Genomic DNA, 14805 nt, shown 5'->3' with positions numbered 1-14805 from the left:
AGTGCCACATCTACACTTCCCTGGAATGCCACCAGGCACAGTGACTCCACCACCTCCTTGGGCAGCCTGTGCCAATGCCTGATCACTCTTTCCTGGAAGAAATATTTCCTAATATTCAATCTGAATCACCCCTGGTGCAACTTAAGACCATTTCCTCTTGTGCTATCACTAGTTACCTGCAAGACCAGACTGACCACCCTGCTGTCGCTACAGTCTCCTTTCAGATCAGTGTAGAGAGTGATAAGGTCTCTCCTGAGCCTCCTCCAAACTAAACAATCCTGGTTCCCTCAGCTGCTTCCTGTTAAGACTTGTGCTCCAGATCCTTCATCAGCTTCACTGCCCTTTGGATTCATTTCACAGCCTCCATGTCCTTCTTGTAGTGAGGGTGGTATCTCATCCTCAAGCACAGTGATTTGGTAATTAGTCATTTAGGAGAAAGGTAGATAAATGCTGTTATTTTATTTACCTTGTTTTTGTTTTTGTTTTTGTTTTGTTTTGTTGTTTTGGGAAGTTTTTTTTTTGGTGCTGTGAACAGCATTTAACTTTATCCTAGTTCTGGTGATTAATTTGTAAGAGCCAGTAGGACCATAATGTGATCAGCAGAAGGTCAAGCTGTCTGTTATTTGTAGAGAAGTATTGGAAAGGTTATGAGAATTAAATGCCTGCTGAACTAAGAAGCGAACAGGTAGCATCCATCTTTCTGTATCTACTGCCATGCTTCTAAAGGATTACCCAACAAATAATTCACAATTAAGCCCAGAATACAACTATTACTTTAAATATAGCACAGCAGGTTTATTTTTTTTTCTTCTATGTTTTTCTTCCTGTTGCTTTCAACGGAAGTGCTGCTGAAGCTGTTTTGAGGAACTGAAGCTCTGTATTTAAGATTTCAGTCTTGCAATGAAATATATTGCTTCATTACCCGATACATTAAGATATTTTAGAAGTGCTGTAACTATTTCAAGTTCTGACAGTTGAGTTAATTTTTAGTTTTAGCTTAAGGATACTAAAGTAGTTAATTGGTTTTACCTCAGCTGTGCAATTCCTTCTACTACAAAACTTAAAAGATTACTGTGGCCTATTATTACTTAAATAATTACAAAATAGCAGGTGTTGTATCGCATTGTATTTTTGTTCTTAATTGGAATTTCCATGTGTCAAAGTAATTTCTACTCCCATTTAATGTTGTTTTTTTTGGCTTCCTGCAGAGCTGTCACCCATAAAGTCACAGAATCATGGAGTCGGAAAAGACTTTTAACATGATAAGGTGCAACCCATCCACATGGCCTATTGAGTCCTGTCACTAGACCATATCCCTTACTACCATGTTCACACATCTCTTACATACCTCCTGGGAGGGGAACTCCACCAGTGATGTCATTTTGATTTTAACCGTACAATACTAGATTACAAGGCTGGGATTTACTGATATACTCTTGTGTTTGTAAATGGTTGCAAAACAGATTCTAGACCTTGGAGAGTGTTCCTTGAGGTGTTTAAGCAAGAAATAGCTTATTTCTTTTTGAATCCTTAAGGTTAAATGTTTATTGTTACAGTAGCAGATTTCTGTTTGGTAATATTATTATATACCAGCACTGTAGTGACTGCAGTCCATCTGTTAATGTTTCTTTCGCTATCAGACAGTAGGGTTTTGTGGTTTTCATGACAAAACTAAAACAGCAAAACCACCAGTTCTGGTGTCTAAGTTAGTAGCTTGTGGAGACCTGCTGTTGACCATTCTCATTTTCAAAGTTAAACTATGGACATCTGAATACTACCACAACTATTAAAATCGGCCTGAACTTGTCAAGTAGCAGTAGTTATTTGGGTTCATTGTAATATTTTTGGGGGTTGCTTAAGAAGATAGACAAACCTTTATGATTAGCAGGAAGCCATTGCCTAGGATTCTCTGGGATGCACAGTGGAGTGGTGGCCAGGAGAAGAGGGGGTGAGAGCTTGGTTCTTATCTGCACCAGGGAGGCTCTTTGGAGTCTTAATTAGTGTTATTTTATTACAGCTAAGAAATTTTTCTGTGTTAAGTGATAAAGTAAGTTCTGTATCTAATCCATATTTGAGGGCATAATTATGAAGTATCAGTACCAGGCCTGTGGAGATTCTGCAGGGGAGCCAGAAACAAAATTAAGTAATTCCCAGCTTCTAGAATTATGCAAGTAATTTTGTAGCACGCAACTTGTTTGAGTTTCTGCTGAATATAAAGGTTATCTTTTTTTTTTAAAGAAAAGCATACACATTGGTCTTAAACAAATTGCTTTTCAGACAGCCATGTAATTCTGTATTCATCACAGACTGATACATACCATGGTTCTAGAAAAAACACCAGCAGATGGTCCTATGTACTTGCCAAAGGCTTCATTGAGAACAAAGCCCTGTGTAATTCTGCCTACTGATAGTAGTAGTTATGCGTTTAGTGGGGAGAGATTTGGGTAGCTGCTGGATATGTTGTATTTGTGTTGCAAATTAGCTTGCCTTCTTAACAGTGTAGTATTTAGTGGGTTTGACTGTGAAACGATTTGCCAGATTTTCAAGAAGAGTGTAAAATATGGTAAAGGAAGCAGGTCCCTCACACTTAAATACAAAATGTGAAAGACATTTTTTGACAGATTTTCAAGTGTAGGCAGTGATTACCTCCATTATTATTTGTGCTTTCAGTCTGTTGCTTTAACTCCTGTCATTTATTGTTAAAATAACTGTCTGCCATTTGTCCCATTCCTGCGCCTCAAAACAATAAAATAATCATGTTCATAATTAATGATTTCTGTTAGTTCTTGAAAGACTGTTTTTTTTTTTCACATTGTACATGAGGAAATTAAATGTTATTCCTACATGAGTGATGTCTATCAGAGATGATACCAGAATCTTGGTTGTATGGTTTTCACCTCTAGGTATTAGCTACAGGAATACCTGTCTCCAGTATTGGTTTTAATATTGGTTTTCCTTGTCAAAAGTAGTTTTACTTACCTAATACAGGAAATAAGGATTGTCCGTAGGTATGTGTGTGGATGAAGTACAACTTAAGAAACTGAGGTTGAACTAACATTGAAAACCTGATTTTTAGTTAAGTGTGGTGATGGACTGTAGTTGTTTTTGGCATTTGGTGAAATGCTGTTTCATATTTGGTCTTCATTGGAAGTTCTTGAGGGATGCATGTCTTGGAAGTATTTGCGGAATTATTTAGTTGTGTGTATAAATCTGACATTTTTCACAATTTGAACCACGTGACTTGATATTGGGGGGTCTGACATGTGCAGGAATATGAACTCTGTGAACAGTTACGCATTAAAACTATGGGCATCAGCTGTGTGCATCCTGTTTTCTTCAGTGTTAAGTTCAGTAAATTTTGCCTACTTTAATGACAGTTACAGCAAGCCTGTTCACATTTATCTGTTGTTTACTGTGTGGTAAGGAGTTGTATGTGATCAGTTGCCACTGAAGAGCTGTCACGTACATCTTTACCGGTGGTAATTAGTGTGACCATACTGAAATAAGCCTATTAAATCAACAAAAAGATTACTGGAAGCTCCATCAGGTAGCAAAGTGTGCAGTTTTAACTTACTGCCTTGACAATCGCAGGTAATACAGGCACATTATTTACCATAAAAAAGTTACACTGTAGAGCAGCAGTTCATTGGCTTAGAATTATTTGCAATTAAAAAAAAATAAATTAATCACATAATTATTATGTGAAGTTTACTTGTGAGGTTCCTTCTTCATTTGTTCTGTGAGTCTTCATTTCCACCATGTGGTGCTGCATCATCACAGAGCTTGGAAGTATATTCTTATGAACAGCTATTTTTGCTTTACCTTCCCCTCCCTTTTCCGTTCTGCGTACTCTGTATAGTTACTGATCGGTGTTCTTTTCCTCTAGCTTCCACCAAAGTCTGTTGAATTTTGCCAAGCATTAGATTAAAATTGCTGGTGTTTTTAATGGCCACAGACCAGCCACCTTCATTGTGATATGGTGAAAGTACCTGATAAGGAGCCGTATTCTTTTTTTTTGTAGTCTTCTTTTCCTCTTCCCTATAACCATGATTGTCCTCAACCTTCTGAACATCTGATTGCAGGAGTCCCTCCAAGTCTCTAAGAGTTCCAAGTAGTTATTCCCTCTTTTTTTTTCTGCTGACATGGCACATCACTGACGTGGCTTTTCCTGCGGGCTTGTCTCGCTTTGTCTCACTTTTCTACATCTCTTCAGTATATCTTCAGTCATTTTCAGTGTTAACTCTGCATGTGTCTTGCCCCAATTCATGTCAAGTGCCTGCAGTAGCACTCTAGATCCCGTGTGATCTCTTGTAGGTAATTGGTATAAAGTGCTACTTTTTGTTGCGTGTTTGTTTATCCAGAAGCTTCCAATTAATATGTTCTTATGAAATGACAGATTTGATATGATCGTTTTGTTTAGGAGTTCAAGAGATCCTGTTTTCCCAGAAGTGTTGTTGAGAAAGCAAAGTGTAATCATGAGATAAGCTCGTAACTTCAGCAAGCTGTACAAGAATCTGCCAAGTCTATATAGCTCCCAGATGGTCAGCAGTGTGTCTGGGGAAGTTGTAGTGCTTCAGGGGAGCTGTGGAATTTCATATCTTGTTAATAAAATTGGCAGGATCCATCAAGTCTTGTATCTGGAATCATCTCCAATGTATCCTGTTTTCAAAGTTTTTCTCTTTCTTTGGCATTTCTGTGAAGAAAGTGATGTCTGTGTTCTGTTTAAAATCACTGCTTTTTTCCTTTGTAGTGAGACATGCTATTTGATTGAAATAATTGTAGATAAAATTCAATATACTTTAGTACTCCCATAAATAATAATTCAAAACCTCAAAATATGAGTCTTTTCTTAAAAAAGCTTTATATTATTGGAGCTTAGAAGCTTAGTTGTGATGTACACATAGGTTGGGATTTTACTTCTGGAAATCTTATTTTGATTTTCTGTAAGAGCAGCATATACCAATTATTAACGTTCTGTGACTTCTTACTGTGATGGTAGATAAGCTCTTATAGCAATCCCAGCCATGTAAAAATTAATAGCTCAGTTATTTTTTGGTAACATTAAATTTTCTTATTCTAATTTTTTTTTCAGTTGAGATGATCATTTGTCCCAGGCCATGTGTCGCTGAGGTTGTTGATGATGTGGAATCATACAGTACTGAAAAAACCCAGAACATTTTTCTCCTTCAGCTGCAACTCAAGGCATGGTCAACAAGAGCAGTTTTTGCAGGATGCTGTTCAGTTGAGTTTCGGTTATCTTTAGTGGTGGACACTGTCACCTCTGTAAACAACTTGTTCCAGTATTCAGCCACCCTTCATAATAACTGTTTTTCCCTGTGTTTCAGTTTGTGTCAATTTCCTCTTGTTCTGTCACTGGACACTGATGAGAAGAGTCTTGTTTCCACCTTCTTTACTCCCGCCCCAAACTTCTGGATCACTATGCTGTGTTAAGATGCCCCTTAACCTTTTCTTCTCTAGGCTGCACAGTCTCAGCTCTTTTAGGCTCTCCTTGTATGATGGAAGCTCTCAGTCCTTAAACTTCTTTGTGGCTGAATTTGCTCAGGTTTGTTTACGTTTCTCTTCTCCTTGTCAGCCCAAAACTGGACCTGGCGTTGCAGAGCTCTGGCTCACCAGAGCTGAGAAACATCACTTCCTCACTTCCCTCAGCTGGTTGCTAAAGCAGGCCATGATGCTGTTTGACTTCGTGGCTGTGAGAGCGCGTGGCTGGCTCATAGTCAGTTTATTGGCCACCAGGATCCACGGATCTTTTTTCTGCAAATCTGCTTTCCAGCCAGCATGTCTTCAGCCTGGTGGTACCCAGGACAATACCCCATGCTGACTGAACATCAGAGGTTTATACAGAATGTTTAAAACATCACGAGTGGATGGGTCTGGGGATTTTGCATCTCACTCTTGTTTCTGATATGAGCTATTTTTGATGCAAGTTATTTTAAGTACTAGGTTTCGTCTCTCTTTTTGTTTTAAGGTGTTAGGATTCGAATGCATGTCACTGCACATCATCTGTGCCACAGCATTTGTTCTGGATATGTGTGCTCTTGATCCATAGCAGACACATTGCAAGGAGTTCAGTTATGCTTGTGATGTCTGTTAAGGCGAATGGAACAGCGTTAAGTTAAAGTAATCTTCCTTGCTCCTGCCAGCCATGGCATGGTAGTTTCTGCAGCTCAGCTGATGCATACTAGCTTGTTACATGCTGGTACCGCAACTGTGTGTGTGAGCTTACTTTCTGACAAGAAATGGGAATACACATAGAATATTCATTAAATTTATGCCAATTAGATTATATATATTTATTTTGAAGTTCTACTCCTAAACAAACAAAAACACAATTCCTTCTAAGTTCCTGACGTGCAGTAAAATGACCAGTTTTACTTTTTAAATTTAGTAAAAAGGTTTTACTTTTTAAATTTAGGAATACTACTTCGTGTTACCTCATTTCTTATGTCATCTGAGGTTTATGCTTTTCATAAAACTTCTACTGGAACACCGACTTTACAACTAGATTTTATGTCTCCAAGCAACTTTCTTCCATAGGGCATCGCGTATTTAATGTAGTATACAATACTCTCCTTCAGAAGAATGAGGCAGAAAATGATATGATTCAAGAACTATACAGAAAAGACTTTTTTCCCAAAGTTTGCATCACTGGAGCAAGCAGCATAACTCAGTTTCTCTCAAGAACAGCATCCCTATTTTTCCTGAAACCACTGAAATGCTTTTTTCCTGAGTATTTATAAAAGGATAAAATGGTCCTATTTTGTCACACATTTTTTCCTAGGGAAATGTTCTCAACTGAAAAGGCCAGTGTTTTATAGCTCTATGGATATCTCCACACTTAAAGACAGTTGTAAGCAATCAGGTTTTTTTGAGCAGATGGTCCACCATATACCTGCTGGCAAATATTCCTTCTTCAGTCTTACACTGATGTGTCCTCAGGCCTAGAAAGCAGTTCTAGTGTTGTGTCTTAATTTCCGTCAGATGGGTCGCATGTATTCACATGTGTTTTAATGACAAATCAGTGTCCATTCTTTTGTTTTTGTGGATGATGACAACTTCTGGATCGCTGCTCTGTTCATAGACATTGCATGCACATTGCTCAACATCTCGGTGAATGAACAACCTCCTTTCTTTTGCCCTTCTTTATTCTGGTGGCAAACTGGTGACAAATAGGCAGCAAAACAGTATTTGAACAATGCTTGCCTGTGTTGGCACTATATCTTTAGAGGCAGTGAGCAGTAATGTTCTCCATAGAAGTAAAAATGCATGTTCTTGAAATGCAGCTTTGGTGTTACATCTTTCTATTTTCAGAAAGTCAGTGTTGTTCCTCCTTCCTTTTGGTTAGTTACGTCTCCATCATGTTTGCTCAGGTTTCTAAAATCTTCTGTTTCTAAACAGTATTTTTTTGCCACGCTCATGGTGTTGCAGCTCACTGCCCGGCCAGAACACCGCCTTACTGAGCTCAGAGCTTATGAAGGTTTTGTTGTAGTGCAAGATCTTAGGCAAAACTATTGTCTTCTACTGAAAAAGTAGTTTATCTAAGAGACAGCTTAATGCTTTTACTGATTTAAATAGAAAATATAGTGACGTTTCCTTCCAGTGTGTGAACACCTGCCCATAGGAAATGAACTGAGTAGACAACTGTGCAGCTGGTAGTTAAACACTGAGGAAATGGGAAAATGTATTGAAACACACTTTGTCCCAAGTTTAATTTGAGTACTAAGCATAAGTACTCATTTGCAATCGAGTGGTACCTGTATTGCTGCCAGGACCTCAGCTTCAGTTATGTCACTTTTCCAATCTATCATTCCAATCAGTTCATAACTGATAAGTAATCACTGAACTGGTCTGATGTGATGCAAGCCTGGAGCATTGAGAAATGGGGAGAAGGGAAAGAGAAAGAGTGGGAAGTGAAGGAAGATAAAACTGTATTTGAAAGTGTATGTGGAAATTAGTTTTATCAATGTTATGTTAAGAACGCAGTGCGTTTACTTAGGATAACAGCTTTTGTACCTTCACAGTGAATTTAATAGAAAAATAAGTTTTCTTACACAGTTGTGTAGCAGAAGTGGGTTTTGAAACAGAAGATTCAAGGAACTTAACAGCATTCAGCAGTGGCATTGATGTTATTAGTATGAGGTTGTCTTTAAGGATTGAAGACTGCACTCCTGTTGCTGTTTTATTATGCTGTTACAGTTTTTCAGTGTGGTTTGAAACTCTAGTGTGTACTTGTCCAAGTTTCATCTCTTTGTTAAAGATCAAGACTTGTTTCTGTCAGCAAACTCACTTCTTCATTTTTCTAGGGGAGGATAACATTACAGAACAACCGTATCACTTCTCAAATATGAATTATTCTGGGATACTTGTTTGTTTTTTACTTACTTTATATTCCTATATACTGAAGTTATTCAGACTTCTGCATTTTACTCTCTATCAAAACACAGAAATGCAAGAGGGCAAATGTTTATGCATTTGATGATGATAAGAAATTATAAACGATGACTGTAGCAGAGTATATTTCATCCAGATTACATTGTTTTTATACCTGGCTGAGGATGATTTTTGACAACAAGGGGAACTGGATTCAATTCAAGAAGTTCAGGTTTAGTTTGATGTAAGTTTCTGTGTTAGCCTTTATGTTCACTTAAGGCCAGTTGTGCAGTAGTACTTAGCACTCTGTTTGTTTTCCACAACAGATACCCAGTTCCTTAAAGCAATTAAATGCGTTCTATAGGGAAATGACAACAAAAATCATTAATATTAATGTGATGCTGTGGCTTTTTAAGTAAGACAACGTCAGCTTTAAAAATAGAAATACTTAGGATTTAAGTCTTCTCTAAGTGTAAGACTGTACGGTGAGATTGTAATATTGTCATAATTGCAGGTATCGGGAGGCTATTCAAAAGTGGGATGAAGCACTTCAGTTAACTCCAGAGGATGCTACACTTTATGAGATGAAATCGCAGGTAAATCATGACAATTCTTTATCAGTTTACAAATCCATAAATAACTGATTATTACTACATACTGTCCAGGACTGTGAAATCAATATATGGATTGAGTACAGCAAAAGTTATTTAGGATTTACATTTCTTCTCAACACAACAGGGTACCTTACAGCAGGAATTAAAAATGTGGTTTATCCCAGCCAATCACAGTAACATCTTCACTAGGATGTGTATTAGGATAAACTTCATATAGTTGGTGATTTCCTAGCACTGTCATTCATCATGATCTCTCTGCAAGGCCTCTTTACCCTCAATGGAATCAAAAGATCCTCCCAATGGAGTGTCATCTGTGAACTTACTTAATGTGCCTTCATGTACACCTGGAAGGTAACTGGCCCCATTATGGAGCCCTGTGGAACTGCCTGCCAGCATGATACAACTGTATTTACTGTAACCAACCCTTTGAGCCCAACTCATCAGCCAGTTTTTTACCCATCACAGTACATTTTGGTCTAGCTGTATACTGCACATTTTGCCTAGAAAGATGCTGAGAGACACAGTATTGAAAGCTTTGCTGAAATCCAAGAAGATTACACTGGCTGCCTTCCTTGGATCCGGGGAGTAACTGTGGGTAGGTAACTTTGTCTTAAAAGGAGATTAAGTTGGTTAAAGAGGACTTTGCACTCATGAACTCATGTTGGTTGTAACCAGTGACAGGATAGATAAGTTAGTCTTGGAAAAGTGTAATAATTGAAGTGTAATTATGATCTCAGTTCATCAAAGCCTGCGTCCATCAACACCTCACTGAAGTTATGGCACAAACTTGTGATTTCTTTTTGTAGCTTAGATGGCAAAAGTGCCAGGTTCTATTGTTTTGTTTGGACGGAGAAGCTGTTGTTTCTATCTATATGACAAGATAGAAAATTACTTTTATCCGCCCATATTAAATAATGATGCTCTTCCACAAAAATGTTGAATTAAGAATGAGAACAAGGATTTAATTCTTCAGTTCTTAGTTGTGCATGACATATTTCCTCAGTGAACGTATGGTTTTTAAAGCTAAGAGAAGTAAAAGAGAAACTGAAAACAGTACGTCAGTGAACGTTATATGTAACTGTTGGGAAGATTGCTATATTGTTCAGTTTTAAAAACATTATTGCTATTGTGGTTTGACTCTAGTATAAAGAAAACAAAAAGAACAGGTTGTGGTCACTATGGCTTTTTTTGGTTATCGTGCCTTTGTTGCCTGCAAACTGAAGAAAGTTAGGTTTTGTAGAACAAAGGTAGAAGTGCTTTCAGTATAGTAATGCTGAAGCAGTTTTTAGTTCTGTGTAGCTAGAGAAGTTTTAGATCTTACCTAGTTTTGAATTTGATTTGAAAATGAGTTAATGTTTTAAAAGATTCTTCCTCCTGAATTATTTTGGGTATTGTTAGATTGCTTTGTTAACATCTATGTATATATGGGTTACAGATAGCTCATGTTAGAAAAAATTTGAGTGTAGTGGGGTGGGTGACTGAAAAGTTGTTTGATGAATTGATTCACTGGGAGAAGTTGTAGATGCCCATTCCTTGGAGGTTGTCTAATCTGGGTTGGTTGGAGCCCTGGGCAGCCTAATCTGATGGCTGGCAGCCCTGCCCATGGCAGGGAGTTGGAGATCGATGATGTTTAAGGTCCCTTTCAACCTAAGCCATTCTGTCATGAATTTGAATGATGTTGGTATTAAGATTCAGAAGCTTGTACTTGAAATTACAGGTATTTTTTCTAGTACAGCTCAATCATTCTGAATCTTAAAGGTTGCTGAGAGTGGGCGTTTGTTCTCCCTTCTTTCTCAGTGGACTAGATTTGTAGTCAGTAATTTCTTATAACTTTTATTTTTAAAATATCAATGCATTTTCTTGTATGTATGTTGTTCGAACCTCATGGGAACTTTGCAGTGGTACGTCCACATAACTTGGGCATGCTTTAGATCAGATTTAAATTTTCTTTAGATGCCACATTAGCACGTAGAGATCTTCTGTATGATTTAAGTTCTAGATTCCTGTATAATTCTGCAGTTATATGGTGCCATAACATCTTAAAAAGTGTAAAGTTCCTTTAAACATTTACTCATACTTTAATATCTTTATAACAATGCTAGCTTAAATGAAAGATCTGTCTAATCTAGTATCTTGACCACATTCAGTATGGAATAGCTTGGCAGGAATCATATAAATGGCAGAGCAATATTTTTTCCAGCCTCCAGGAGTCTCTGGTTGTGGGAATTCTTTGAGTTTAGAAGTGCTTAAAAGATTTTATTCTTCAGCGTTTGTCTCATCACTTTCTGATCTGATGTAAATTTTTGGCATTCACAAAGCTATGTGGTAAGGAGTTCCAAATCTTCATTATGCACTGTATGAAGAATTACTTCCTTTTTCTATTTTGAACTTTCCACTTCATAGATTTACTTTATAATCTTCACTCTTCCATGGGGGAGACAGTATAATATGATTCTGCTTCAGTTAGCAGTTTTCCATGTAGCTGTAAAGGTTGTTAACTTCCCTAGTTGTTCATTTGTGCATTTAGTTTTATTCTCCTAATAAAGATATTCCTTTCAGGTGTGAACCTGCAGTTTCTTTTGAGGATAGATAAAAATTTAACTCCTGTTTGAATAGAACAGATACCTAGTAGGATTTAATCTAGTTTGGGTAGAAATGGTTCAAGTCTATCCTCCAAGCAGGATGTTTTTGCAGTAGCCATTATTTTGTGATTTGAATTTCTTTTAAAAATATTTTCATCTTGTAAATAAGAGGAGAATAAGGGTTAGCTCATCAGGATTTGAACTAGTGTGCCATGTAACCTGTGCAAACAAATGCTTGCCACAGCATCGTTCAGTTGGTCCTATAGCTGCAAAGCACGATATTGGTGTAGTCATAGAATCATAGAATAGACTGGGTTGAAAAGGACGTCAAAGATCAGCTAGGTTCATCCCCCCTGCTATGTGCAGGGTTGCCAGCCACCAGACCAGGCTGCCCAGAGCCACATCCAGCCTGGCCTTGAATGCCTCCAGGGATGGGGCATCCACAACCTCCTTGGGCAACCTGTTCCAGTGCGTCACCACCTTCTGTGTGGAAAAAATTCCTCCTGATATCTAACCTAAACCTTGCCTGTCTCAGTTTAAAAGCGTCCCCTCTTGTCCTGTTGCTATCCACCCTTGTAAGTCCCCCTCCTGTTTATACGCTCCCTTAAAGTCCTGGTACTTCAGCTAAATGGCCAAGGTATCTGTAGATGATTGGGTGAAAGATGGCACATGGCATTCTGGTTCACCAGGAAGGACTCAGAAATCAGCTGAATGAGTGTAATTTGGTTTTGTAAAACTTCTTCACTTATCTTAACGATTCTGTTGGAGAGGAGCAAAACTTGAAAGAATGACATGGACAGGAGCCAGCAGTGTGCCCTCACAGCACAGAAAGTCTACTGTATGCTGGGCTGCATCAAAAGAAGTGCAGCCAGCAGGGTGAGGGAGGTGATCCTGCACCCCTGCTCTGCACTGTAGGCCTCACCTGAAGTACTGCATCCAGATGTGAAATCCTCAGTACAGGAGAGACATGGAGTGTGTCCAGAGAAGGGCCACAAAATGATTCAAGGGATGGAACAGCTCTCCTACGAGGACAGGCTGAGACATCTGGGGGCTGTTCAGCTGGGAGAAAGCTACACAGAGACCTAATAGCAGCCTTTCAGTATCAAAAGGAGAGCTACAGGAATGAAGGGGACAGACGCTTTAGTAGGGCCTGTGGTGACAGGGCAAGGGGAAATGGTTGCAAGCTTAAAGAGGGCAGATTTATGTTGAGGATAAGGAAGAACTACCTTTTACAGTGAGGGTGGTGAGGCACTGGATGTCCCATCCCTGGAGACTTTCAGGACCAGGATCTGAGCAACCTGATGTAGCTGTAAGTGCCTCTGTTCATTGCAGGGGTGTTGGACTGGATGACCTTTAAAGGTCCCTTCCAACTCTAAAAGATTCTGTGATTCTACGATTCGAATAATGGAATCTGCATTTTTACTTTCAATGTGAACTTTGCTCCCTGCTGAAGAAGGGAGCACAGCTGGGAAGTTTCACTGTTTCTCTTTGGATTCACTTTTGTTGTTCCATAGTACATTCTTATTCATGTTGCATTAGAAGATAAGTTTATGTACAAAATTGTATGCATCATAAAACTATTTCTTAAATCTTTTTAAACAAAAGTTCTGTTTCGGTCTTTCAGCAGCATTTCTTTAGTATGCACAAGTAACTGTTACGGGTGTTATTTGTGGTATGACTTACCCTTACTGGAAGCTGATTAGTGTAAGGTGTAATTTGATATCGTTCTACTTTTAATGCACTGATGTGAGCTGTAAAAATCCATTTTTGCCAAAATAGGAATACTTAAATCATTCAGAAAATACTGTGGTTAATATTTAAATGATACTGTCTTCTGGCTGAGTATATTGTTCCTATCCATCATACCAACACAAATACTAAAGCTATTACTGTGCAGCTCAATGGGAAAGTTTAGGTATCTCCAGTTTTGGAGGAACACCAATTTCTGCAAGGCCTTGGCCAGTGCTTAGGGCCTATGAAATCCATCAGTCTTGGTGCGAGTCATATACTTGAGGAGGTGATTCACTTTAGGAGTAACTTTTCACTGCATGCAGAGGATTTTTATGGTCTCTGCTCATTTTCTGTCAGTGAAGAAAAATGGCCCTGTGAAGTCATTCTTTTTTGAGTTTTAATACGGGTTGAAAGGTTGTGGATGGGGTTTAAGATCTGTGTACTCTGCAAGGCTTATGAAGATAATTTCAGTGTGGGTTATATAGCAGTTTCCCAGTTCATCAGTATTTGCTTTATCAGCAACAAAGTAACATTGTATATACTCTGTTGTTTAATATGCAGCTCAGCAAAATAAGTTAATGACATAGTAGGAATCTGTAAATATTTATGGAAAGGATTAAAAGATCTGTATTCTGACTGATGTGGGACAAATGTCTTTCCTAATTTCTGAAGAGCGGAAATAGTATTTAAAGTGTTCAGTTTTCAGTGTCAGTTTGCAGTAAGTGTGCTTCCAGAAAATCATATGGGATTGTGGAGTTGCTCAACTGAATCCTGGTTCACAACCCGTGAAAGCTGATGAATTTCTTCTCATTGCTTTCAGCTGCTCTTTGATCTCTTAAAAAGCAATGATTATGATGTGGAGAGAAGTTAGGGGTGCACATACTGCTCTCCTTTTCATGCAAGGTGTTTCAGTTTCTATAGTTCATCTTCCCTTACCAGCTTTAACTGCTTCTCTGTTGAAAACGCTTGATAGCAAGTGAATAATTACATGAGCAGCTTGTTTCCATACTATTATTATTTAAACATTTTTGGGGAAAAAAAAAAGTCTCCTATTGTTACTTCTGGTATTAGATCAGTAGCATCTTGTTCAAAGGAGTGTAGGAAGCTCAACTATATTGATTCAGTCTTTAAGAACTTTGTTGTGGCCTAAATTCTTAAACATCTGGTGTATTATTTCACTGATGCTTTGAATTATAAGAAGTCATAAAATACGAGGGAGTTGTATGAAGTAGGTTCTGAACATTTGTGCAGTGGATCAACCAGGACTCTTTCCTGAGGGAAGAGACCCATCAATGGGCAGTGGAACATGGAATGGACTCTCCTAGAATTCAGGTAGAACTCACCTGGCTAATGTTGTGCATCCAGTGATGCTTGTACTGCAGACATTGCAGGTAACGTATTCGCAAACATGCCATGCAGCCATGACAGCATTCCTGCTGTTATTTTGGGACACTGAATCTACATGGTTTAGTACTGGGGGGGAGGGAAGA

The 14805-nt window shown here is 38.4% G+C and overlaps 1 protein-coding gene across 1 annotated transcript in view; it reads left to right on the top strand.

Annotated features, from left to right (window-relative positions):
- Positions 1-14805, top strand: part of TTC33 (tetratricopeptide repeat domain 33) — a 37433-nt gene that overhangs the window by 9070 nt on the left and 13558 nt on the right. Inside the window, exon 3 of the mRNA XM_072360483.1 lies at positions 8903-8984. Coding sequence (XP_072216584.1) covers positions 8903-8984 — 82 coding nt within the window. The remainder of the gene's footprint in view (positions 1-8902; positions 8985-14805) is intronic.

The sequence above is a fragment of the Excalfactoria chinensis genome, chromosome Z, assembly GCF_039878825.1.
Source record: "Excalfactoria chinensis isolate bCotChi1 chromosome Z, bCotChi1.hap2, whole genome shotgun sequence".
Lineage (NCBI taxonomy): Eukaryota > Metazoa > Chordata > Aves > Galliformes > Phasianidae > Excalfactoria > Excalfactoria chinensis.
Note: the sequence above shows the minus strand (reverse complement) of the source record. Positions and strands in the feature narration are given on the sequence as shown.